The 27,903-nt window shown below is 41.4% G+C and overlaps 1 protein-coding gene across 11 annotated transcripts; it reads right to left on the bottom strand.

Annotated features, from left to right (window-relative positions):
• Nucleotides 1-602: 602 nt before the first annotated feature.
• On the bottom strand, nucleotides 603-27,610 carry TCP11L2 (t-complex 11 like 2). 11 transcript variants are annotated; one of them, XM_043519737.1, is made up of 11 exons: nucleotides 25,704-26,513; nucleotides 18,793-18,962; nucleotides 15,817-15,952; nucleotides 14,695-14,818; nucleotides 13,930-14,150; nucleotides 12,745-12,881; nucleotides 11,602-11,789; nucleotides 8,719-8,900; nucleotides 6,610-6,782; nucleotides 5,828-5,922; nucleotides 603-973 (listed from the first exon to the last, which is right to left on the bottom strand). In XM_043519737.1, exons 2-11 carry the CDS (start codon nucleotides 18,926-18,928, stop codon nucleotides 926-928), a joined length of 1,440 nt encoding a protein of 479 aa, XP_043375672.1. In that variant the 5' UTR covers nucleotides 18,929-18,962; nucleotides 25,704-26,513; the 3' UTR covers nucleotides 603-925. The 11 variants fall into 11 exon arrangements, with proteins under 11 accessions (XP_043375672.1, XP_043375667.1, XP_043375625.1 ...); XM_043519732.1 differs by lacking the exon at nucleotides 603-973 and adding an exon at nucleotides 1,962-2,777 and having other exon boundaries at nucleotides 26,454-26,592; XM_043519690.1 differs by lacking the exon at nucleotides 603-973 and adding an exon at nucleotides 20,546-20,693 and having other exon boundaries at nucleotides 2,889-5,922; nucleotides 25,704-26,349.
• Between the last annotated feature and the right edge of the window lie 293 nt (nucleotides 27,611-27,903).

The following is a 27,903-nucleotide window of genomic DNA, read 5'->3' as shown; positions in this document are numbered from 1 at the left end:
ATGTAGAGAAAGGTAATTCTCTTTCATGGAGGATTTTATTTCAGAATTTGGTTTTATTCAGATTAGGATCCTAACAGTTCTCCACAAAAGGGAATGGAGCCCCAACCAAAGGGCACGCTGCCCTGAAACCATGGACTCAAAGCCCTCTTTGAGGCAAACCAACTGCAGCTCTGCTGAGGAGCCAGATGGGCAGGCTGCATGAAAGCATCTAATACAGGGGTGGCCAACCTGAGCCTGAGAAGGAGCCAGAATTTACCAATGTACGTTGCCAAAAAAACACAGTAATACATCAGCAGCCCCCATCAGTCCCCCCACCCCGCTCCCAGCACCTCCCACCCACTGGCAGCCCCACCAATCAGCGCCTCCCCCTCCCTCCCCACACCTCCTGATCAGCTGTTTCATGGCATGCAGGAGGCTCTGGGGGGAAGGGTGAGGAGCAGGTGGGAAGGGGTGGAGTGAGGGCAGGGCCTGTGGCAGAGCCAGGGGTTGAGCAGTGAGCACCCCCCGGCACATTGGAAAGTTGGCGTCTGCAGCTCCCAGAGTGAGAGCCTATACAAGGAGCCATATATTAACTTCTGAAGAGCTACATGTGGCTCCGGAGCCACAAGTTGGCCATCCCGATCTACTAGAAATAAAGCCTCCTACATTTTGAAACTTATCTGGGTTCCATTGGAATTTTCAGGGATATTTCAGGTTTTGATAAATCAGCAAATTCTGGCAAAATATCTTTTCAGAACTTTTTTGACAGCTCTAGGTTTTAATCCCATCCAACTGCTTGGGTTTTTTGGTTGGTTGGTTGGTTTTAAAATCCTCTCTACATTTACTCTGGCTTGTTATCCATAGACGTTTGTGATCCTTTTTTTTGAATCCAACTAGAATTTTAGCTCTCAAGACTAGCTTGTAGTAACAGGTTCCCCAGCTGGTTTCACTGAGAGTCCCCTTGCTCATATAGCAGGAGGATGAACTGGCATACCCAATTTACCTGCTCTACACCATTTGTTAATGTACATACATACACACACCCCACCATCTCTCACAAGTAGACAGCTGCAATCTTTTCAATCTCTTTTCTTGCAGAGTTTGGTGATAGGAGTTACAAACTCATTCTGAGATTAGAAATCAAGCAGTGTTACTTCCCCTCATGCACCATCACCAGCAAGATTATACTGGCTAACTTCTATCATCCAACCTGGGCAATTAGTTGAGGTGCTGAGGTTGCATACATATGAAAAAGAATACTGTCCTGCAATTGGAATGTGTATGTCCAAAATATTGTTAATGTGCAAAGGAGAAATAGAATTCAGTTTAATTGCTGTAGCATTACAAAGCCAACATAGGCAGCAGCTATAAAAAATGTATGTCACTAATAGACAAAGGGATGCATGTGAGAGAATAAAATCCATTAAGTTTAAGGCAGTCAGGCCCAGATCCTCAAAAGGGCTCCTAACTTCTGTTGATTTCAATGGAAGTTAAGAGCCTAAATGCTTTTGAGGATCTGGGCCCCAGATATTATAGTAATGGATGGCTATGACTAACTCTATACATGTGACAGAAAATACCCATGTTCACATCCCACACATTATTGTACAAAATGTATTACAAGGCAGGTCTTGTATCATTGGAAAATTCATAATTTGCAAGTCAGTATAATCCTGATAAAGTATGCATGGCAACATTGTATGTAATGTTATAAGATTTGCCTGTAATGTTATTAAGACATGTTCCAAACCCCACACCCCTGCCCAAACTGAGGTTGGTAGACTGGTCTGTCCTAAAAAAGGAATGTGGGCTTTGCCTAATTTGTATTTAAGCAGTAAACAGAGTCATCCAGCAGGAAGGGACGCAAAGAAAGCTCAAACAGGTGAGGAAAAACCCAGCAGGAAACATCCTTCCACATAGACTCTAGTCTCTTAGTGACTAGCTGAAAATGTTTTTCAAGAGAGGAACAAACTATAAAAAGGAGGGACAGATGCCCCAAGGCCCCACTCTCTCCCCCTGCCCATTACATTCAGTGCATCTGAAGCAAAAAAGGAAGCAATTGTTGGACTCTAGGGTGCGGGCGGGGTGGGCGGTCCTGACCTACAGGGGTTGATCAATATGATGGCTGAAAGCATGTGGTGAATCTGCTGTAGTTTATTAAGTTAAGTATTACTAAACATCTTATGTTTGTTTATTTTTCTTATAACCATTTCTGACTTTTATGCCTTATTACTCATACTCACTTAAAATCTCTTTGTAGTTGATGAAACTTTTTGCAATTTTATCTAATCCAGGGTGTTTAAATTGAAGTGTCTGAATAACTATGAGATAAGAAAATGGCATATTATTCCCTTTAAAGAATAACAGATTTAAGATACTACATAATATCTAGGAAAGGGCTGGGCAATACAGGACACATTTCTGGGGAGAAACCTGGGACTGGGGGTGTGTTGGGGTCACCCTGCCATATAACTAAGGCTGGTGAGAGTCAGTGTGTAACCCAAGTGTTGCTGGCAGCCTGCAGTTACACACAGATACATAGGGTGTGGCTTGTATGCTGGAAGGGTGTCTGTGAGTGAACCTGATAGGAGCTACTTCAGCAAGGCATTGTAAGTCACCCAGGCTTGCAGGGCAGGCATGATACAGCTCCTCATTAGTCTGGAATGCATCCTGGTATGTCATAATACATAATTAGAAAACAGATTTGAGTCAGAAATTGCTATTTTAAGCCACTTCTACAACTGCACTTAAAACTGCTCTTCGATTTTATTTAAATAGGATACATTCCTGAAGAACTCCTTGAAAAGAGAAAAGTTACAGAAAAGTCATTTTGCAATAATGTATCAAAATAGCTGACGGCATTACATTTAAACTGAGAACCAGCTTGCATGAATGACTTATCTCCAAAGTTTTACTACAAACAGACTTTTAATGCATACAAAACACAAATGCATACCACAAAAATTAATTTGTACTTTATCTAATAAAGCTACTGCTACATAATTGTCTATTTTCAAGAAGCAAAATTCAGACCGGAGGTAAACATTTGATCCATGAGCATGCAACAGACAGAAGTGAGAGGAAACATCTACATCCAAAGCACTGTTAAAATATATCCTAATTGTAATGTTTAAGTGATCTCCGACCTATACCATGCTATAAAATGCCCTTAAAAAAAAAGTCACATCAATGCAAACAAACTATTGTGTTCTCATTTTCCAGTGGGAAGTTACAATGTCAATTTCCCAGATGTTTTAAACCAGAGGTTTATAAACTATGCTCCAGCTGATCTCACCACAGTAAATTTTTCTATTTTATACTAGAAAGTTTAGAAAGGTAAATTGCTATGATAAAGTTACAATACAATTTTTTGTACATTTTCAACATAAAATCTTTTCTTTAGGCCCAAAGCACAAATTTAGAAAAGTTGGATTTCCCAAGGTTACGGAATTACTAACAGAACTTCCCTTTTCAGCTTTTGGGATATATTCTTCTCTTGATATATGTACTGAAGTCCCATATTCATGAAGACAAGAATGTACCACTTCCCTGGCACTCTTGTTACACTGTAACAGCTCCTTTTAATTTTGAGTTTCTCAGACTAAAAACTGTACTCATCTATTTGGTGCAATATTTTTAACAAGGCATAAAGAGGAAGTGGGGTCAGAAGTCATTGAGAAGTGTTGCAATTTGAGACTTTTTAGCCTCCCTCCACCCCCACATGTACATAGATAGAATGTCAGTAGTAGCTTTTGACATGAATCCAGAAGAGTATGTACTTAATATATGAGTCTGCTGTTGCTTAGTCCCACATGGAAACCATCCAAAAAGAAAGTTTAAAATAAATTCCTGCTTTGTTTTTCCTGGGACACCAGCCTAAGTTTGAGAAAAAGTATTGTCTTGTCTAAAAAGTATGTTTCCCTTGCTAAACAAAACAAAAACAAAAAACAACCTAATTCTGTAAAAAGGAGGTTTGACTATAAACCCAAAGTGCTTCTAATGCCCAGCCATTTTAGATTTTCATAAGAGATACACTAGTTGTACTATATATTGTGAGTGGCACATTAATCCCATATGGGCAAAGTTTATTTTTTAAATAAAAATATACTGTATATAACACACTAGGAAGATATCTGGAAACTTGTACCAGCCAAAGTTTACATTTTTTGACATTTAAAAATAGGATTAATTCACTATTTAACAGTCACAAATACTATAATTATATATTTTGAGTATATTTGATTAACTCTGATGGGAACATTTTACACTGAATAGTTCAGCACTCATATCTAGTAATGTGAGATATGCAAAATAATTTGTCTATATTGTGTAGACTTTTAGAAGTTTATTCCCATATCAAAAGGTCCAATCCAACAATCTCCGCAAGACCCCAATGACCCAAGGGCCTGCTCCAAAGCCCATTCATGACAGTGGGAGTCTTTCTATACTCTCCAGTGGCTTTGGATCAGGCCAGCTTCTAGGCTACAGCATTTGCCTAATGAGTATGGAATTAATAGCTTTTGGCTTAAATTTTCAAAAGTGATTAGTGACTGATTTTGGCTGCTGAACTTGAGACCTAAAGAATTGAAATATCCAGTCAGTGAACAAAATCACTACTCACATTCAAAATTTAGGCCCCAATCCAGTAAGATATTTAAATACATGCTTAATTTTAAGCACAAATTGTTCCCTTGAAGTCAATAAGGCTACTCTTGTGCTTAAATGCTTTCAAGATCAAAGGCTTAAAGTCCCAATTCAGAGGTGCCTAACCATCTCTGAAGATCAAAGGTGCAACCGTTACATGTATAAAAAGCAGATTAGGCCTCCAAATGTTTAATTAAAGGACAATATGACCTCTATTAGAGAACTTTTAGAACCATTTGTTTGTGTAAGGAAATTGAAGTCAGCACCCAAGTTAGTTTTCCATGAATAAAAGAATTGCTAGACTTATCTTTTATTGCTAGATTACATTTGACAAAATTCTGAAATGTTTTTATTTTGCAAGATGTATTCACTCTATAACTGGTACACTTAACACCATTTATAGTAATGTTGGTGTAGTAACATGCACTAGTGAAAGATAGGTCAAATCCCGATGATATAGTTATTGGGATCAGAATTTGGCCTAATTTCATTCTTTACTTTGTTACAAGTTCAATTACATGCTATTTTCCTCTGAGTCTTTCAAGAAGTGATGCATATTCAGTTATGTAGTGTCACCAATAAAGCACTGTAAGTTAAGTATATATTAACTAAAATTTCATCTTATGTCACTGCACCAGTATACATAAATGTGTTTAGTAATTTTTTTTAATAAGAGTGCAAAGAGTTCCATTGATTAAATTGTAATGGTGGTAAAACCAGGAGGTACTTTTCCAAATCTACACTAAGTCAAAAATGCTTGCTTAGGAAGAAGACACTTACAGTGATCAGGTACAATGTGCGTTAAAATCCATTAAACAGATTTAGACCATGAAAAAATATATATTAATTAGTTGCCTTCCAATTAATTTTGGAAGCTTTACCTGTACACACTTTATAGGGTCTATTCGCCTTTGGATACACCTCTGTCTGTCCCTGTCTCAGTAACAGTCATTGGAGTAAATTATGTACATTGAGGGAACAGAGTTCACAATATCTTTATAATAAATACTGTGAAGGAAAAGGGCTGGATGCACAACCAAATCATTCTTTTCCCTCAATTAGTAGAATCACCAGTTTCTGTTTTCCCCATTGGTGCCTCACTAAAAAGCAGTTTTCGAAGAATATTTGCATAGAATGGTCCATACACTTGTTTATTAAAATTCACAATGCTTGCGTACTGAGATCCAATAGATTCTATCTCTACCTGAATCACAGCAAGGCCTCCTGGAATTGTAGGCATACATTTCTGAATGCTTGGAAGAGTAAGAAGGCTTTTCATATACAGCTGGATTCGTTTATCTGAAATGGAAAAGATAACTGAGTTCATGATAGAACAGACCATATAAATGTAAATCCAAAGCGTCAAGCCACAGTTGCCTTAGAAATACTTCACACACTGGCACATGGAAGAATCAAAATAAAGCAGAGACACATCTTGAATGCTACCTTTCCCTACCTTCCTCCTTCAGTTTTAATTTAGAACAAAGTCAAATTTTTCCCATTGTAGAGGGACAGCCTTCAGACTGAGCAATAGGATTTATGTTGTGAAATAGATGCACAGCTATAATTAAGACTGAGTTAAACCTGGAGTTGTGGGAGATAGATCCTCCACGGGTGCACACAATCCACAGTTAGGTATTAAATTCCCCTCTGAAATCCTGGTACTTCTGGGTTCACAGAGAACATCCCAGAATCACTGAGAGCATTCCGCTCATATTTGCGGACTCTTTCTTACTTTGTTGTCCCTCCTGAACCAATCTTTCAGAAGACTATCTTAATATAAACAATAGAAGCAGCACAGGTTTGCACACTATGACCCAATATTTACTGTAAGAAAGTTACTTTCATTTTAACTTTTTCACAATAATAAGGCAATCTTTAACTCTAGTGAATTAATTTAATTTTTATAGTATAGATGGGCAATTAGCCTTCATTTATTTTAAAAAATTATGCATACAACCAGTGAACCACACAAATAATACTAACCAATCAGGGAGCTGATGGGATTATCTTCTTCAACAATGCTACAGATCTGACCTACTAGACTGTTTTGAATTTCCATATTGAGAGTGGGAAATCCTCTCTCAGACAGGGACCTGTTCACCTCACTGCAAATCTGAACACCTATAGTATTCAGAGCCTCCTTCAAATCAAATGTTCTGAAAAGAAAAAAGTTTGAGCATTTAACTCTTAACAGTTCTTGTAACATCAGTTGCATAGCTATTTTGACACCCTCCCCCTTTTTCTTTTTAAATGGGTCATCTCCAATAAAATAAGAGAGCCAGGTGGATTTTTGCAAACTTTGTCAGCTTTCCAGATATAAGACACAAATCTTCCACCCCAGGATAAGAGTAGATCCCATTGGCAGGCATGTGAGGGAGGAGGAAGAGAAGACTGCTCATATGATTAAATTCTATTGGCTTCAATGAGACTAATACATGTGCTTAAAATTAAACATGCACTTAAATACTGTGGTGCCAGTCCAGGAAAATACTTAAGTATACTTAGCTGAATATGTCCACAGTACAAATTGCCCAAGTAATGACTGACAGAGTTGTTACAACCAAACAGCTGTTTGGTGGCATATGTGAACCACGTTTCTATTCTTAACATCAGTCCATATAGGGCAGTGTCCACACACACACACACACACACACACACACACACACACACACACACACACACACACACACACACACAATCACCACAATTTGTAGCACTAGTGGCAGTTGCAGCAGAGGAGCCAGGGACTGAATGAATAATGTGAAAGGCTGAAGCAATTGGCAGAGCAACATGATGAAGCTTGCACTGCCACAGTCTGTGCTGACCTGAATGGTGCATAAATGGAGGAATTTCAACACTATACATGGAATTTGGTGTCAGATTTTCAGTACAAAAGTTTAAATTGTAAAAAAGAATTAAAATATGTGGATGCATTAGGCCAGCGGTTCTCAAACTGTGGGTCACGACCAGTGTTCCCTCTAATTTTTTAGGTCCATGTGCGGAATTAATTTTGTTATGTGCTCCAATATGGAGGTGATGTGTGGTGGGAGTGGGGCTGAGGGGTTCGGAGTGTGGGAGGGGGCTCTGGGCGAGGGCCAGGTCTAGGTTTTTTGCCACCCCAAGTTCCGTGAGCGCAAAAAAAAAAAAAAAAAAAAAAGAGGGGGTGGCCGGAATGCTGCCCCTGGAATTGTGCCACCCCAAGCACGTGCTTGCTTTGCTGGTGCCTAGAGCCAGTCCTGCTCAGGGCTGGGGCAGAGAGTTGGTGTTTGGGGGATGAGGGCTCTGCGATGGGGCTGAGGAGTTTGGGGGAGCAGGCTGCCACGGGGCTGCATCAGGGAGAGAGGACTCCCCCCAGCCCCCTCTGCCACAGCAGCGCAGGGCCAGATGAGAGGCACCTCTCCCTGGCTGCGGCAGCTCCTGTGGGGCGCAGCTGGGCTGGGCCTGGCACAGGGAGGGGCTCCTCTCCCCAGCAGCTCCGGTGAGCATGGGCTGGGCCAGGCCGGGGGAAAGGCATCTTGTTGCACAGCTTATAGGGAACTTAGGTAATGACCCCATTTTAATGGGGTCGCCAGGGCTGGCTTAGACTTGCTGGGGCTCGGGGCTGAAACCTGAGCCCCACTGCCTGGTGCTGAAACCAAAGCCCAAGGGATGCAGCAGGGCTCAGTTTACAGCCCCCCTGGAGGGGACTGAAGCCATTGGGCTTGGCTTTGACTCCTGACCCCGTCCAGGTCAGTGGGGCTTGGACTTTGGTTCTTCTATCCAGAGCAGTGGGAATCAGGTGGACTCAGGCTTTGGTCCCCTCTCCTGGGGTCATGTAGTAATTTTTGTTGTCAGAAGGGGGTCACAGGAGTTATCAAACTTCATTGCACTGCATTAGGCAACTGTTTTCACTAGTACACATGTAGGTCTAAGAGTGATACATAATAAATGGATTATTACTATCAGTTATAGTCATGTCAGTAACAAGGTGCATAGGCTATACAACATTTTAACTATTTATGTAAAAATAAATAAATAAATCAGTAAAGTTTGTTACAAGCCAACTGGCCTTTTTCTTTAAAAGGCGGGGTGGGGGAGAGAGAAAGAACTTACTCCTTGTTCATCCCTTCCAGCAGAACAGCTGAAATCCTTTTTAATTTGTCAGCAAAATCAGGTAAGCCCACGATAGCTGAGCCCACCATATTGCTAGTTATAAGAGATACACAGGCTATAATCTGTAACTCATTCAGCTTCTCTTTCAACTTCTGAAGACGAACTTCATCTGTTATTAAGGTCTAGAATTAGAACAACATTGATTACTGTAAGTAATACCAAGCTGAGACGTAAGCTAATGCCCTAACAAGTAATTTGAGGGGGGCAGAGGAGAAGCTACTTTCATGCAACATTGCAGTAGAAAATTTCAGTGCTCAAGAGTCAAGAAATTAACAGTAATTATAGCCAACCCCTTGCCTATGTAGTATTATACAGTTCCTTTAAAAAAACAATTTTTTAAAAATAACCAAGAAATAGAAAAATGTATGGATGAGTCCTACCCCAACTCTTGCCCCTTTCTATAAAGTAAAGAGGGCCAGAGTGGCATAAGGAGCCCTAGAAGTCCTGAACACAGTTGAGGGAGGATTCCTTCAGTGCGCACACTGCAGAAGACTGACCTAAGGTTGCCTTCAGAAGCCTCCCTTGTGAGCCCAAGTGTGTGGTGGGGGGAGGGGGAGGAGGGGCTGCAGCTTGCTGCCCACAGGACAGTCCTAGGAGATGGCCACTTAAGCCTCTGAAGCAGCCCAGGATCAGGATGATGCTAATCATTTTCAAACTAAACAAATTCACCTACACTAAGCAGAAGAGCATATCCAATGTATACAGAACTGAGTTTCAAAAAGAAGACTTAATAGTTTCAGGTGGGTTGTGTTAAAAATTCAAAATATTTTGACCAGCTCCAAGTAGGAATAGTAACTAGTCATAAAACATCGGTTGTATATGGACAATTTAATGTTAGTAACAGGACACTTTGGTGGATTTTAAGGTGTATCTACTCTTTCAGCAGTTTTGCAATAGAAAAATAACTCCTAGAGTATCATAATGAGAATGTTCATCTAGCTTCTTATATGGAGCCCTATCACTGACATCAAAGTGACTCTCCAAAAATTAAGGCCCCGATCCTGAAAAATATCTAAGCACAGAGTTATCCTTAGGCAAGCTTGTAGTCCCATTTACTTCATGGGGACTACTCAGATTATTTAAATACTTTGCTGGACTGGGGCCTACATGTTCTGATATATTTCTCTTCCCTCCAGTCAAGAGAGACTGGATTCCTCCCACACTCTTACCCCTTTTCTTAAAGATAGTTATAGTGCATTATTATGGGATGGCTAAGTCAAAGTAGTGAGTTGGCCATTTTCTCCGAAAGTTCTGAGGTTCTTAGCAGCATTCTGATTTCTTGCAGAGAATTCCAGGTTAACGGGCCACTTATATCCGAACCGTTATCTGTTGCATACAGATTTCACTATTGAGGAGGACAGTACCATTGTTGCAGTGGAATGTAGCTATCACAAGAGATGGTGATCAAACAGGCTGAGGTGGTCATTCAGGGAACTTGGGCCAATGCCATTTCGGGGTCTAAAGCCTTGACTGTAACCCAGTATGGAACAGGGAGCCAGTCACAGAGAACACTGGGTTCATGTGCTCTTTGCATCCAATTATTCATCAGTGCAGGCTACAGTGTTCCACACTAAAGTTTTGTTTTCAAAAACTTTAGTCTACAGTTTTCATTCACAGGAAGAGAATTAAGATAATCAAGCTAGAGCACACATATGCATGCAACTTGATAGATAAGTACAAATCTGACAGGAACAGGAGCAGTTTTCTTGCCAACTTTAGATGGAAGAGTTTTATGCAGCTCGAAAGCTTGTCTGTCTCACAAACAAAAATTGGTTCAATAAAAGATATTTTCTCATCCACCTTGTCTTTCAGATAGACGAGGGCATGTTTTACTGCTCTGGGCATAAAAGGCATTCAGAGGTTGTAAACAGTTCGGGTGAATATGAATGCTGTAAACTCTTCACAGTCTAACAGTACATGTCCTTCAAAGTGAGGCTACTGAGTTGGTAAATGCTCCTTTCTCCCCACCAGCATCACTTCAGTCTTTCTGGGTTTAACTGCTGCCAACTGGTCTTCATTCATTGTTGTTCTCAGCCAAGTACTTAGACAGCTAGCAGATAGATTAAACACACCACTAATTGTACAGGTAACTGAGCTAGGCATCATTTGCCTATTGCTACCATTTAAGTCATGCTGCTTTACCATTTTCCTCTAGTGGGTTCATACAGTTCAACAGGATTGATCCCTGGAGGGCTCTCCAGATGGCAAAGCAGGTGCCAATCATGATTCTATATATGGCCCAAGGGGAATGACCAACTCTTATTAGCAGGAACCTGCTAATACTTGACTTTTCTGGCAGCATAGCAGGATTCCATGGTCAAATGTCTTAAATGCTACAGGGAAGTCCAGTAATATCAGAACAGATGCACTGCCTTTGTCCATGGCAAGAAGATCATTCATAATGTGAACTGATAAACTGCTGTCGTATTAATTCACTCTTGGAGAAAATTCTCTAGCCGTTAACATTAGTTTGCTCTTATCACAGTTAAGGTAACTAGTAAGGCTGTTGCTATGGAGGAGAGAGCATCCACACAAGTGCATACACACATATATAGTATCATCAGCACTAGGACATTGTAATGCAGGGAACAACAAGCAACTGATACTTACTAGGAATGTGCTCCTTGATTATGGAGCATGCCACTATGAAACTACTAAATTTGTGGAATTATTTAGCAAGAGAAGTCCTACAGGAGAGTTCCACGACATCTAGCATCATTAACAGCATAACTGCTGTACCAGTACTTTCATGCAATTAGAATTAAGAGTAAATTTTGAGGCACTGGGATAATTTAAGAAGAGTCATGAGAATTCACTTCTTACCTCTGGAATTGCTTTTTTCTGATAATCCCATTGTAACAGTTTCAAGTAGCCATTGTTTAGCACCAGAGTAGGACTGAGATTTGGTTTAGAGCTACCATCAGCACCAGGGGATGAAGAGGTTTCACAAGAAACAGACAATTCATCTTTTATTGATTCCTTTATCCACTCTGTTGTTAGATCCAGAGCACCTAAACAACAACAAAATTTTGCACAGGTTTATTGTATAAACTTTCTATGCAAGTGTACAGCATATTGACAAATAATGTAGGTGAAACAAGACAACTCCATTTCTGATCTCTAAATAGACTGCAGTGAACTGTTAAGTCTACTCAAGTCAGTTTTTCCCCAAGCTTTTTTCACCTAGCCAACACAGGTGACCAGCTGAAGCTTCTAGACAGGTTATAAAAACCCCATAGCAGATAGTGGCACTGGAGGCACAAGCAAGATTTAAATACAGCTATCTGAACCTTCAGAAGTCTAGTGCATTAGCCATCAATGTCACCAGTTTCCCTTCCTCTTCCAAAATTTCTTAACAATGGTTTAACTGTATTATCTTTACAGTGCAACAAGATTAACTTTTGCCTTTACAACATCTAAACTAAACTAAACATTTATTTTCACTAGAGAATAGGTTTTGTTGTTCTATGCTTCATTATGGACTTAATCCTGCTCTGCCTACTACCAATTACATAGCACGTAATAGCACGTATTCTGGAAAAGCCAGCTACTGTGCAAGTGCACATGAACAGGAGCAGATTTTCAGATACACAAGAGAGTGGTTCCATATATTGCGAGATAATACTGAGCCCTATGTATGCAGAACTGTTTTAATCAGATATCAAATGCTTTGATTGCAGGAACAAGTTCTTCACAAACTATCATTTTGACAGGTTTCAGAGTAGCAACCACGTTAGTCTGTATTCGCAAAAACAAAAGGAGTATTTGTGGCGTTGTCTAATGAATTTACAACAGCAGTACCAATAAAGTCAGCATTTCACAATTATTAGTTATCATATAAAGGTATGATATGGTCACATTTGCCCCCAGGTGCCTTGCTCAACAGATATCTATAGTAACAGAGAGAAAGGTTGGTTTTAATGGTTTCCACTGTATCTGATTAACTGAAAACAGCATAATACGTACTTGGTGTTTCTTCAAGAATTTCTTGGAATTTTGTTCTTTCATAGTCCACCAAGTTACGCTGAAGCTGTGGTCTAATGTTTTGAATGGTATAATTAACCATATCCATTTTCATGAGATCCAGAACATGGAATATTTGTCTGAAAGCAAAGACAAAATTACAGTGCAACATCACAGAAGAAATTAGGTTGAAGTTTCAAGATGAACTCATATGGTCTTGAACAGCCTGATGTACACCTACATACTTGACTTGTTTTGTAGTCATTCCACCTTAGAGAACAGGCTCCAAGTACTGAAGAGAAAGTACTAGCACTGCAGTGACTTTCATGGTAGTTTATATACCAAAGCATTTTGGAGAATTAAATAATGTATTGGGATATTTGGTGTAAGTTACAAAAGGTAGGGCAAAGATGTTGCATGATCAAGACATTGGTGCCATAGGCCAATAACAGAAAGGTTTTGAAGCAATATGGAGTCAATTAACACATCACAGCCAAAGCAAACTGAAATTTAAAAAATTCTAACAACTCTGATTATGCCAAAATAAAAACAAAACACCTCATTCCCTCCTACTCAACCACTTTGCTCCCTGTAGGTATGCCTAAGTGATAGCAAAAACATAATAAAGCAAGAAACTATTTTTAATATTACAGAGCTAATACATCTGAGACTCATGCAGATTTGTGAATCAAATTTTAATAGTGAAGTCTTTAATAAAGGGAATGGTACAGATAAAAAGAACTGAGCTTCACTTTCATATTCCAGATGGAGTGTACATTTTTCCTCCCTGCCAATTCTAAACAAGAACACTCACCTTTTAACTTGTAAGAATAAGTAAGTTTGATATGGAAGTATGCGTAAAACACATGGAACTGCATGACGTTTTTGTTTTTAAAAATGGTGACACTTTTCAGGGTATGACAACACTAACATAACACCATTGAAAAATATGCTTGTGAAAAACCCAAAACAATTAGAACTCTTAGATGAAGTACCGTGTTACCAAACCCTAACCCAACACCTATTTCAAATGAAAGCATTTTGGCAGTTTGTTAGCTTAGCCCGCTATTCCAGTTTAATGTTAGTTTTGAGTTTTTCTTCTCCACCCAAACACCTTGTCTGTCAAAAATTGATATTTTCTAAACAAAACAAATAAAAAAATGATATGAAAAGTAGCCAAACACCAACCTGAACAATTCTACAATACTGACAGTTGCTTTTAACTGTTTTATATCATCATCTCTTATTGGAGCACATAATTTCCCCATAGTGTTGATGACATAGTTAGCTAGCCCAAGAATGTCAACAGCATCATGCTCAGCCTGCTGTCTTATAAGATCTGCATCCAGGACTTCACAGATTTGGTTTCGAATCCTGTTTGCTCCAGGAGTTAAAAAGGAAAGAAGAGTCTGAAGTGAAAAACAAAACCAAAAAACCATAAGACACGTCAATAAGTGCAGCAACACGAGACCAGCAAGCCCTTAACTGTGATGAAATGAAAGCAGCTTTTTGAAGATGTCAAGGGTACACTGTAGAGCCTGACTGCAAATCCTGAAACTGGAAAGGCTATTTTATTTAGCAGGATGGGAGAAAGCAGCCAAAGGGAACAGAATACAGATACAGAAGCTGGTGAAGACAAGTTTACTACCTTACTGGTTGAGACCTTTGCAACCTTTCAGAAACACCCGTAGGTCTTTACTAAAAAGTTAATGAATTGGTACCAGGATTTCCAGTAATAAGGGAAGATCTTGATCCTATTTGGAAAGTTGATGTCTGACTTTGTATTCTAGGCATACTATAGTACTGTATCACATCCCCATCCTGCAACTAACATGTAGAAGTATCCCACTGACTACAGTGGGGGTCTACCCACATGGAATCATTTGCAGGATGGGGCCTAAGATGTCAACACAATACTGGAGGTGTGAAGGGAGGAAATAAAAACTAACTTGCCTCCTTAATTTCTTCAAAGAGCTTGATAGCATGATGATATTCTGGAGGATCTTCATTCAGTTCTGACTCCAAATGATCCCAGAATGCCTTATGTACAATTTGTTTCACTCTACCCTCCAAACTGCTGGAAAATCAATTTGCACAAAAAGATTTAAAGAAGTAAACAGAGTTTAAAAACAAAAACAACCACCACACACAATCTTAAACCAGTCCAATGATTTGGTGGAGAACCATCATCTCACATCTGCTAATTCGAAGATCTATATCTGCAACCAGATCACCCTTGGACCCTATCACCCCCCAAAACTAAGCAGAATTAAGAATTAAAATGAGAGGTTTCCCAAGAACAGCCTGACATTGCAGAAAGACGTGCTGGCAATTCAGTATTTGGGTATAAAAGACTTTTATCCCAACTCTATATTAAACAAATTCCACTAGCTTGGTGCTATTGAGTAATATGTTTTGGGGGAAGCATTTTTTGGCATATTATATATAAATAAAAGAACAACCCTAACTTGTTATCAATAATAATCCCATTGTATTTTTTGTAAAAATTGGCTCAATAGCATGGCCAGATTCCATTTTAAATGATAATCTCTCAACATTCCCACTGTAGTCTAACCTTGGTATGTAAATTATTCCTTTCTTCCTCCAACTTCCAAGAAGTGTTTTAGTATGCAAAGCAGCATGAGTACTGTGTTCATTACTGAGATTAGTATAGTTTATACACAGCATTTGAGCTATTGAGTAAGCTGTATAGATAAAAGCCATACATACCATACACACGGCAGTACTACAACTTTAGCTCCCCATCCCTCACCCCTTCACAGAGATCTTAGATTGGCAAGAAACATTAAAGGTGGACTCCAAAAGTAGAGTGCATATCACATTGCTTACATATCTCCCCTTACAGATAAGGCAGAGCATCATATGCTCCAGGACAAGAAAATGTGTTAACCCTACCAAATTGTACAACTTATGCCACAATGTTGCAGCCTTGACAGTTCCCCATTAAGTGTGGAACACCTTTGCAGGTTGTGTACCTTCAGACCAGTTTCCCTTGCATGCACACACACACACACGCTATATCAGTTTCTGCAAAATTTATAAAGAGTAACTTACCTGTTCTGTGGGAGGTCTACATGTTCCATGTGAAAGTTTTCATTTACAGCAATTTCATGAGCTAGAGTCAAATTTGACAAGTTTCTTGCAGCAGCCATCAATTCATCAAATGTAACAGTTTTTGGAGGGCTTGTTGCTGTAATGAAGGAAAGGAAATGAGATGAGAGCCAAAAGTCAGTTGTAGGCAAGTTCAATTTTAAAAGACGGATTGGACTGCAAAAACCAAACATGGAAATAGTTAGGCATGATATTTTATTTCCTATTAACTGGACACTAATTTATGAGAAGCTAGCTAGACTGGTTTCAGAGTAGCAGCTGTGTTAGTCTGTATTCGCAAAAAGAAAAGGAGTACTTGTGGCACCTTAGCGACTAACAAATTTATTAGAGCATAAGCTTTCGTGAGCTACAGCTCACTTCATCAGATGCATTTGGTGGAAAAAACAGAGGGGAGATTGATATACACACACAGAGAACATGAAACAATGGGTTTATCATACACACTGTAAGGAGAGTAATCACTTAAGATAAGCCATCACCAGCAGCAGGGGGGGTAAAGGAGGAAAACCTTTCATGGTGACAAGCAAGGTAGGCTATTTCCAGCAGTTAACAAGAATATCTGAGGAACAGTGGGGGGTGGGGTGGGGTGGAGAAATAACATGGGGAAATAGTTTTCCTTTGTGTAATGACTCATCCATTCCCAGTCTCTATTCAAGCCTAAATTAATTGTATCCAGTTTGCAAATTAATTCCAATTCAGCAGTCTCTCGTTGGAGTCAGATTGACAGAGCCAGAAGAGTACCCAGAAGTCACCTACTACAGGACAGGCCCAACAAAGAAAATAACTGAACGCCACTAGCCATCACCTTCAGCCCCCAACTAAAACCTCTCCAACGCATCATCAAGGATCTACAACCTATCCTGAAGGACGACCCATCACTCTCACAGATCTTGGGAGACAGGCCAGTCCTTGCTTACAGACAGCCCCCCAATCTGAAGCAAATACGCACCAGCAACCACACACCACACAACAGAACCACTAACCCAGGAACCTATCCTTGCAACAAAGCCCGTTGCCAACTCTGTCCACATATCTATTCAGGGGATACCATCATAGGGCCTAATCACATCAGCCACACTATCAGAGGCTCGTTCACCTGCGCATCTACCAATGTGATATATGCCATCATGTACCAGCAATGCCCCTCTGCCATGTACATTGGTCAAACTGGACAGTCTCTACGTAAAAGAATGAATGCACACAAATCAGACGTCAAGAATTATAACATTCAAAAACCAGTTGGAGAACACTTCAATCTCTCTGGTCACTCGATCACAGACCTAAGAGTGGCTATACTTCAACAAAAAAGCTTCAAAAACAGACTCCAATGAGAGACTGCTGAATTGGAATTAATTTGCAAACTGGATACAATTAATTTAGGCTTGAATAGAGACTGGGAATGGATGAGTCATTACACAAAGGAAAACTATTTCCCCATGGTATTTCTCCCCCCCACCCCACCCCACCCCCCACTGTTCCTCAGATATTCTTGTTAACTGCTGGAAATAGCCTACCTTGCTTGTCACCATGAAAGGTTTTCCTCCTTTCCCCCCCTGCTGCTGGTGATGGCTTATCTTAAGTGATCACTCTCCTTACAGTGTGTATGATAAACCCATTGTTTCATGTTCTCTGTGTGTGTATATCAATCTCCCCTCTGTTTTTTCCACCAAATGCATCTGATGAAGTGAGCTGTAGCTCACGAAAGCTTATGCTCTAATAAATTTGTTAGTCTCTAAGGTGCCACAAGTACTCCTTTTCTTTTAGCAAAACTGGGAGTTCTTTGCATCTCCTTAAAATGATCTGGTAAATGAATGGCCCTCCCAGCTTATCTTTGGAAGGTAGAAGACTCTCATGGCATGTTTTGAAGAGCAGCACCAGCAGTTTACTCTGATATCTTGCCCAATGTACCCCTCTCACATTAAACACAGGACCCATTATATAACCCAGAGTTTTGGACGGGCAGGTTTTACATAAGAGTCAAAATAAATAAGCACGCATACAGGCTGCATGTTATTACTGAGCAAATGGATGCATTTCTCTCCACAATCATTGTAACCACAGTCTAACTCATTACTTTGAGATATGCAGTTTCTGTTCCATAGCATATGCCATAGTGTCTTTGCCCCACTAATCAAGTCTCTGATTGAAGAGTTTATGTTGTGAAGAACATAACACACTCTTACTTGAAAGAAGGAGTGATTGCTCACAAAGTTTCTAAAATAAACTTCTGTAGTTTATTTTTCATATTTGGAAACTGTACTTTTGAGAAGAGTGATATAGGACAGGAAACATACCAAATACAAACTTTCAGTTCCATTAACAAGTTTACTTTTAAACTAAGACAAATGTATACATACGAAAAAGATTTGTTAGCATCAGTGAAGTGCTCTACAATTAAGTGCATTTTATGTACAGTAGTATTTATTCTCATAAGTCATTCAAAATAACTTGCTTCTTCACCTGTCTATTTTGTGTTTTGACTTCTTACTGTTCAATGAAAAAAAGTCACAACACTATTGATTTGATTTCATAATTCTGAAGTTTAAAGACTAAATGGAGGCATCTTGTCCTTTGTTCATGAAGCAACATTTGGTGAATGGACAGAATGGTACTATTTTGTAACCTATAAGCCAAAACCAGAATAACCCAAGACAAGAATGCCCTGCCAGGCAAACTTTGGTTACTCTTTTAGAAGGAAGTAGTAACAACTGTTGTATGTATACTGAGGATCTACTTATGCTTTATGGTGGCAGACTGTACCTCTTGGAGATGTGGTGATCCAAACAAGAAGCTGTGCCTTTCTCCTAACACTCTCTGAAGTACCAACTATAAATCCCAAGTCCCACTACATGTGTGGGACACCCAAGAAAATACACAAATATAGCCTATATCTCTATTGTACAGGTTAAATCTGCTTACAAGCTGGGGAGCTGGGTTTGCTTGAAGAGTCACTAGTAAAACTCTGCCTTGAATATTCAGAGTCACTGGAAGAAGCTGTGCTTTCAGAAAGCCTTGAAGAATCAAAATCACTGTTCTGGTCATCATTGAGGGGCATTTTGAGTCACTTCACTTGGTACAGTACACAGAACCTAGAAAGAAATAATTTTACAAGATCAACATTTTCTAGCACTTCATATTTTCTAAAGACTTCTTTACAAAAGCAGCAATATTTCAATAGTTACTGTTATGAGCACTGAATATTACATTGCAAAATAGGGATAAATGCTTGCCTACTTTATAAGGGTGTTATGAAGTTTAGTGGATTTGTGAAGTTTACTGCTTAACTTGTAACATGTATAGGATTGTACAAATCCTAAGAATTAAACTTTCAATTCTGCAAGAAGTTAAATGAAAACTAAAGATGAATGTCAGCAGCATCAACCTCTAATCTACTCTTTACGCAGAAGGTATTCTGCTGTCAGGAGCATCAGAAGCAGAGCTCTCAAACTCTTTAAAAGGTACTCCTTAAAGCACTACCCCTACTGATGAATTTAGATGTAGAGCAGCACTCTAAAGGCACCTTAGTTTCTGCACTTGGTCATAGCAATCCCTTTCTCCTACAAAGTTACTGCAGTTACAGGGGCACGAGCTGCAGCTATGTTTAAAGGGAGAGAGGGAATTAATACATCTTGTCAAAGACATTCAATTTCTTCATGGATCTTGAAATGTGAAAGGATTCACCTAAAAGGAGCAAGCCACAAAAGCAGACTAATAATTGAACTGGAAAGGTTTTCTCCAGGGATGAGATGAGGAAAAAAAACAAACAAACAAAAAATAAAGTTACTATTAATAAAAAAACTAATGTTACATTTGTTGTGGAAAACAAGTCACACCATCTGTTTGGTTCAAACAGTTTGAGGTTTTTTTATTTGAATACAAACATGCAGGGAGAAGGAGACAGAGATGGCCACATGCAGGTGCTACCCTGGTCTTTCTCTGTTCTATATAATACCAGTCTTATATAGCTTTTTACATTTAAGTTAAATGATACTTTTTTTATTACTTAAGCATTGTTAATAAAGCCTTATAAGGAGCCAAAGTAAACAGTTTTATAATTAGCACTGTGCTGATGCACTTTGTTATTATTAAGATCTGCAGTTTGCTTGTGGCAGCGTTTTGTCTAGGGGCTTTTGCAGGTTTGGGGGACGGGGGTTGCATAGAATGGCAGCTAGGGACTTGAGCCAGGCTAGAGGTTGGCCTAGTTTGTTATTTGGGTCAAAATACCATAGCCCAGCATATGCAAATGCTCTTAGCTTAAGCTAAGTCTTACAGGATGCAGGCCTGTAGGCCTCTTGTATTACCGCTCTTGCCTATGCTGCATATAGTGCATAGATCTTGTCACAGAGTGGGATGGGGTTAGGTTCAACAGCAAGGTTAACAGCAATTTCCCCTACAATTCCCCCATTTTGTGCTTTTAGCACAACTATTAGTTTTAAACCTTTATTTTTATTAAACCTTGTATTTTTTTTTTATTTTAAATTATATGGCTTAGCCTTTGGGGTTTTAGTTGAATGCAACAACAATGCATGGTTAGGATGAATATGGAAGGTGCTAGTTTTATTACATTTTTTACAGTAACGATAACAATTTTAAACTAAACAACAACACAAAGCATTTTTGTATAAATGTTAGTTCTCAATTTAATAGCAGGAGGTGTGTTACAAACCTGCACCATCTTATCACTTGCCAGAAGCTGGGACTGGCCAACAGGGGATGGATCACTCAGTAATTGCCTTGTTCGGTTTATTCCCTCTGATGCATCTGGCACCAGCCACTGTCAGAAGACAGGTTACTGGACTAGATGAACCATTCTTTTATCCCTGTGTAGACATATCCACAGAAACATAAGACCTGCAGCATGGCTGCAGCTGGCCCAGGTTAGCTGACTTGGGTTCCTGGGTCTAAAAATTGCTATGTAGACATTTGGGCTCAGGCTGGGACCCAAGCTCTGGGAATTTCCACCCTCACAGGGTCTCAGAGTTTGGGCTCCAGCCTGAGCCTGAATGTCTACACAGTGATTTTTCAGCCCCAGAGTCTGAGCCCGAGTTAGCTGACCTGAGCAAGCCACAGGTTTTTTAATCCCTGTGTAGACATATCCTATGTGCCCCTTGAAGAGGTAAACCAAAAGGCTCACTCCTTCACATGGAGTTCTGGAAAAGGTGGTATTTAAGTTATCGGGTTAGTAGGGGAGGAAGCCTGAGGGACCAGTACTAGTTCCAGGGACTCTGGGCCACATGCTCTGAGTTCTCAGAAGTGGGTGCCAGATAGCTCTGCACCCCAAACTAGCGGCAGCAACTGGATTCTGTTCAGACTGGAGGCTTAAAACACACAAGATCTAGCATCTCAGTTCCCTCACAGCAGTTTGGTGACTGGCCATAAGGAGGTGCTTGACTAGACCTCTGACACATGGCATTATATTGCATGCTTTAAAAAAAAAATTCTTCCTCACAATGTAGAATATTCACTACAGGTGTTAACTCTCACATGTGAGTGTATTAAGCTGTTAGGAATAGGTGCCTGGCAAACCTACAGATTGAGGATGCCTGCCCCCAGAAAAAGAGACTGAACAGATTGTGAGGAAAGCTTGCAATGCCACTAGATGCTTCAACAGTGAGCGGGAAGGTCCACATTCATGGAACAAGCAGTGAATCCACTTTCTATGCCCATTCAATAGACTTTGACTCTGCTGATATTAACAGCCAAGGGTCTTGATAGTGATGCACCCACCTGTGTACCACCAAGTGACTCAAGACTAACACTTGTTTCTGTAGCAGACAATGCGTATGTATGCATGAAACAGAGGAAACATTCATTTTGTTAATGTAGTTGTTCACAAGCTTTTAATTATAAACTTGAGCACCCCAACATAAGATGACACAGGGAAAGAGTATCATGATCTTTGCTAGCAAAGACTTATTTCTTAGAGAAGTTCTCTGTGGTGTGGGGGAAAGGCTGAGGGAATGCATTCTGCACAGATCTTAATACTGTGGATCTGGACATTACTGGCAGTTGTTACTGTAACAGATGCACCACACAATAAGCGCATACCTACACCCTATATTTTCTGTGCATAACAAGCAGAAACTGGAAATATTTATTCCGAACTTAAAAAAAAAAATTAGCTCATCCAACCCGTATTTGTCAGAAGTAAGTACAAACTGCTCAGGCGAGGGATTCGCATTTTCTAAATGTACATAATACATATATACACCCTGCATCCATAAACATTAGTGGGCATTCTTGATGCAGACGTAGGTTGCTATATAGCGTGATCATTTCTCTGCAATGTAGTTTCCTTTCTTCCAAGTTGTGCACTCAGTTTTTCCTCCCCGATTTTTTATATAAAATGTTTATTATCCCTGATAAATCCAGGAAATCTCTTGTACTCCCTCCTATTTCGGAGATTGGAAAAAGAAAGCCATCTGTCTAAAGTTTCTCTTCTTGATTTGAAGTGTGTTTTGTATCCCCACATTTGTAGCCACCAATTGGGTAACTGGCAAGAATCAAACTTAGCTTTTTACATTCAGTGTAGTGAGGTAGTCTGCCCACATGATAGAGTACTGAAGATCATTGGACAGAACTATCTTGTTTTTTATTTGTTCTTCCCAGTGACTTTTATATGTTGGTCCAATATCTTGAGTATTTTTTTGATATGGTGGGTACGGATCATGTTACTTGTCAGGGTGTTAGAGTTGTTCAGCAACAATATTTGGAAGTGGATCTGTTTTCACTTGGATTTATGGTGGGTTTTTTTTTTTGAATACCTTCCAGAAGCTTGAGATGGAAAGAAAATTGGCTCTGTTGGTTGAGATGGCACTAGAAGGAGGAAAGCAATAACTCTGCTCTGCAGTCATTGTTCGGGGTGCAGCGTGTGGAGGAGAGGGAAATGTACATATATTAGTTTGCAGATGTTTTACAGAGTTTGTCCCAAAAAGTGTAATTAACTGCTAAAATTGGGCTCCAGACTGCACTTCTACTTAATAGACTGGGTTGAATTATAGTATTATGTTTCCGCAGTAGTTATACTGGAGAGTTAATCTAGTAGTCTGTGTAAAGTGGAATAGCTTTTTTTTTTTTTGCAATGCTTTTATAGCCAGTCTAAGCTCCCTGACATTTATTTTGGAGGGCCAAGTACAAATATAATTTAGCACATGTTCAGTTTTCTTATCTCTATAACAGCATTTTAGTTTGTTTTCAGACTTTTAAATGTATTTGTTTTCCAGTTTCACTTACTGGGTCCTATGAGCTGCCATCTCATCTAGATGATAGTACAACTACACAGATGGGATTCCCACTATACAACTGAGAAAAAAACTGAGGTCAGATCTACACTACTGCTTCAATTGATCTAACTTATGTCACTCAGGGGTGTGAAAAAATGACATTCACCCACTCAAGCAACAGAACTTAGAGTGTCTCCTTAGGTCGCTCTCCCATTGACCTAGCTTTGGCCTCTCATGAAGGTGGAATAATTATGTTGATGGGAGAGCACTCTCCTGTTGGCATAGTGTCTCTTCGGCAGACTCACTGCAGCTGCATTAGTGCAGCTGTGACAGTGTATTGCTTCTAGTGTAGACCTTCCCTAAGTTTGAGGATTGTTCCAAGGTTGATAAGTCACTAGCATGTAAGAAGGTTCGACCTGAAGTTGCATCCTAATTTTACTCCCCTTTTTACATGAAGGCCTTTGGTGGCATGCTTATTTTTATCCGGTGCTGAGTAGATTGCACATGAATTTTAATTAGGTTATGTGGTTTTCCACCAATTCTATTGTGCAGCAATTTAAGGTTCATTCCTCGATGCTAGACTGAAACAACTATTTTTAAAACTACAAAGCACACAAATCTTTTCCCTTGGCTTTTTACGTGTTTGTTACGAGGACACAGGATACCCAAAACACTGTTAAAAGTTCAGGGACAGAGAGCATGGTCAACAACTTCATTCCTTTGGCACAGTGGAACTTGCAGCAAAAAAAGTAAAGCGTGTCTGTGTTGAAGACAACCTTCTCTGGGGGTGGTCTGAGAAAATGGAACGAACTCCATCAGTAAGTAAGCATTATCACAAACAGCACCACTATCTGCTACAAGTGCAAGGCACATTTCTTTGACCTTGCCTTCTCTAATACACATACACACACACACACAGCAACAGGTATATTTAAACAAGACAATCCACTCGTTTCTCTCTCTAGGGAAGAAATGAGAGAACAAACAACAAATGACAGATGTGTAGCCATATTGCTTCACATACTATTGGAAGGTGCTCAGAGACTACAGTGATAAACGCCGTATAAAAACCTATATTGAACAGGTAAGGTAAAGATGCGGTCAATTTCTCAGGAAGAATCCAATTTGACTTTCACAGATTAAAAGAATACAAAATTTGACTAACAACGTAAAGGAAGATACTATGGAATATTTTGCTGCTGACATAGATACCTCTATAGTTGTTTGGGTTAAAGGAAGCTTGCTTTTATATATTGAGCTAATTAGTCCATATGACTAGATATCCCGGTTTTGTTTTTTTTTAAATATAGGCTCCTATTACCCCCACCGCACCCCACCCCTGTCCTGATTTTTCACTCTTGCTGTCTGGTCACTCTACACATGACATATATCAGCGAAATATCTAGATTGCAGGATTAGGTAAAACAGTTTTAGAATGGCTGCCTGGGTATATTAAGTTTCCTCTTTGACATTATCTGGGCCATGTGATTTCCCCCTAGTTTAAGTTTCCTGAAGGTTTTCCTTTAGTTCATGTAATATACAAGGTATCTTGAGAGAGGACTGGCAGTTTACTTTAATAGAGTCTTTAAGCACATTTTTAAAAAAATAATGCTGTTTTGTTCAAGTAATATTTCCACACTGGCTCCCTTTGTATAGGCCTTGGAAGTGTGCTGACCAGCGTTTACTAGTCTGGATTAATGAGTCTTGTTTCTTTTCATTTGGTTTATGTTCTTTTAACCTTTGCCAGAACAAGCCAGCGCCTACTGCATCTTCAGTTTGTGCTGCTTTCCTCCCCCCATCAGGTGCTGACACTTCTGCTGTAGCATTGATATGTACTTGTACAGTATGTCAGGGCTAGTGGAAGCTCTTTTAAAAAGTTAGAGAATTCCCTCACTTTCCCTCTTAGTCTACAGTAGTTTGTAACAAGTTATTAGTCTTGTTTGGTTTGAACCACCAGTCCTTTCTTGATTGTTAGGAATTGTTTTGCTGAGAGATCTACACAAGTTTGTGTGTGACATCTTATCTTTTGTCTATAGCAAGGGAAACATTTGTTTAGAAACATCAATTAGTTTTCTTGATTGGGGTTTTCAGGGATTCCTCAGTTTTCTTTCAAAACTTTATTCCCACATATTTCTTCAGGTCTGGTATGTTTATTGTTAGTTGATTAACTTTACATAGATGACCAGTTAGCTATGGGCTGTGAAGTATGATGATGATGGATTAAGGTACAAGCACATTTATGTCACTAAAGTTTACACCTACTACAGCACCCTGTTGTCCTTAGCTAGTATAAAGGAAAAACTCTGTCTAGAGCCCCCTCTTGCTTTTCTATTAAGAATATATAGACAAGTATTTTTTGCTGTTTTTTTTAAAAAAAAAAAAACTCAAGACACATGCTTAGTTCTCACAGAACCATCAACACAAGCAGTGAGAACGATGTCAGTTTCAGCAAAGCTAGGGCAGTGATTTTCAACCTTTTCTCATGTGCAGATCAACAAAAATTTTCAAATGGAGATGCAGATGCTTTTGGAAGTCTTAGGCATAGTCTGCAGACACCCTCCCCAAGGGTTCACAGACCACAGGTTGAAAACCACTGTGCTAGGGTACCTTATTTTCAAAGGTGTGCTCCTTGCTCTCTGAAGGGATGGGTGCTGCTTCTCTGCCAGCCTAGGTGAGCACTAAACGTCTCCAGAGGTAACAAATCTTCCTACTGCTTAACAGCTGCTAGATTCCGAAACCATGTGTGTCCGGCGCGGGGCAAAGTGGGCTGTCACGTCAAGAAGCCGCCCTCAGAGGGCGGCAGCCGGGCGGCCCGGGGGATGTTCCGTCCCGCAGGCACGTTGACCTTTCCGAAGTGGGGCGGTTGCCAGCCCTTGGAGCCGATCGCTGAGTCCCACGGGCACCGTGCAGGAGCAGCTTGGCCCCACTCCAGCAGCCGCACCAGGGCTCCTCCCCCAGCCGCGCTTTGGGCAGTGACTTGAGGCAGGAGCTTTGGCACCAGCCCAACAAAACAAACAGCGCTTCCAAGGGAAGCGGGGCCGGGCCCCCCCCCGGGCTCTGCCCGCGCCCCAACGCGGGGGGGAACAATCCCCAAGGGGCAAGCGGGGGTTGTTTACAAGCGGGGGGGGGGGAATCAGCGACCCCCCCCACCGCCGCCGCCGGAGGGGCTTAGCCGCCTCCCTGGTACAGTGGGGGAACGTCTGCCCAGACCGTGACACCCCCAAAACCCAGGCCCCCGCCCGCCCATTGGGGGAGGGGGAACAGAGCCAGCCCCCCGCAGGGTCCCGGCCGTTCCCGCGGACCCGCCTTCATCCAGCCCTCGACGGGCAGCTCCCTGGGGAGGGGGGGGGGGCTCACCCTGCGATCTCGCGCTGCCGCCCAGCTCCGCGCGGTCGGGACTTTAAACCCCCGGGCCCCCCCCCCCGCGAGCCACTTAGCCGAGACTATTAGTAGCTCCTTGGGCGCTTCCATCCCGCCGAGAGGCGGGGGGGGGGGAGTTTTAACCCTTTGTGGGTCGCTCAGCTCGGCCACGCAGATGGAGGCTGGGGGGAGGAAGCTCAGGCTGGAGGGGGCCAATAATCAGAGAGAGGCAGGATCTTCCTCTCGCTCCGCCAGTCCGCGGTTCTGGGTTTAGTTCTGTTCGGGAGGAGGTAGGTGCCCCCCTCTCCGGACAGAATGGAACCGTCCAGGCGGGGGATGGGGAAGGGCTGGATGGTGTTTACGGAAGGGCCATGTCCTCGGTGCGCCCTCCCCGCATCGTGCCTCCCTTCGCGGGCGGCCCCGGCTCAAGAGGCGCCCAAGGGGGGGGGGGAGAAAGGGATCACCCTGCTGCTCCCCTCGATACCCTCCCCCATCCTCACCCCCCCCGCGGCAGGGAATCCCCCCGTCTGCCACCCCACCATTGCCCCCCACCCCCGATGCACTCCCCTCTCCTCACAGCCCCCCCCGTATTCCCCATCCGTCTCCCATCTCCATGCGCTGCCTCCCACCCTGGATATCCTCCCTCGTTCCTCCCAGTCTCCGCTTCCCCCACCTCTGATACCCTCCCCCATCCGCCCGCACGCACGAATCCCCCTCTCCATCCTCTGCCCCGACCCCTTATGCCCCCATCCAGGGGTGCTGGAATTCGGGGTCCCGTGGGTGCAGCAGCACCCCGTGGCTTGAAGTGGTTTCCAGCATATATAGAGTTCACAGTTTTGCTGAATAGTTTTGAGTACCCGCACAACAACAATTGTTCTAAATGCCTCTACCCCCAGCCTTCCCCTCAGGCACTGAATCCTCCCCCACACCCCAATCCATCCTCCCCAACATCCACTGCCCTGCTGCCCGCAGGGGGAAAGGCGGGTTCGCAAAACCTTTCCTGCTGCCCCAAGAAGAATAGGAACATAGTCCTTACGTAGGCTTGCAAACTAGGTGCTGCTGTGGGCGCTGCTCCTCTGCAGGTCAACCATCAGGGACCTTGTCAGCCTGATCTCCGGGAGCGAAGCTCCATGAGATACACAGAGGCACAGGTTTCAGAGTAGCAGGCATGTTAGTCTGTATTCGCAAAAAGAAAAGGAGGACTTGTGGCACCTTAGAGACTAACAAATTTATTAGAGCATAAGCTTTCGTGCGCTACAGCTCACTTCATGGGATGCATTTGGTGGAAAATACAGAGGGGAGATTGATATACACACACAGAGAACATGAAACAATGGGTTTATCATACACACTGTAAGGAGAGTGATCACTTAAAATAAGCCAGCAGCAGCAGCGGAGGGGAAAGGAGGAAAACGTTTCATGGTGACAGGCAAGGTAGGCTATTTCC

Source organism: Dermochelys coriacea, chromosome 1 (assembly GCF_009764565.3).
Source record: "Dermochelys coriacea isolate rDerCor1 chromosome 1, rDerCor1.pri.v4, whole genome shotgun sequence".
Taxonomy (NCBI): Eukaryota; Metazoa; Chordata; order Testudines; family Dermochelyidae; genus Dermochelys; species Dermochelys coriacea.
The sequence above is the reverse complement of the archived record's forward strand: the minus strand, read 5'-3'. Positions and strand labels throughout refer to the sequence as shown.

Excerpts from the sequence above, each read along its gene's own strand:
- TCP11L2 (XM_043519697.1), bottom strand. The coding sequence starts at position 18,928 with ATGCCCCTCAATGATGACCAGAACAGTGATTTTGATTCTTCAAGGCTT. Across the intron at positions 12,882-13,929 it reads AGTATTGTAGAATTGTTCAG|ACAAATATTCCATGTTCTGG; the intron begins GTTGGTGTTTGG and ends CTTTGCTTTCAG. Across the intron at positions 8,901-11,601 it reads AGAAAAAAGCAATTCCAGAG|ACCTTAATAACAGATGAAGT; the intron begins GTAAGAAGTGAA and ends TTCTAATTCTAG.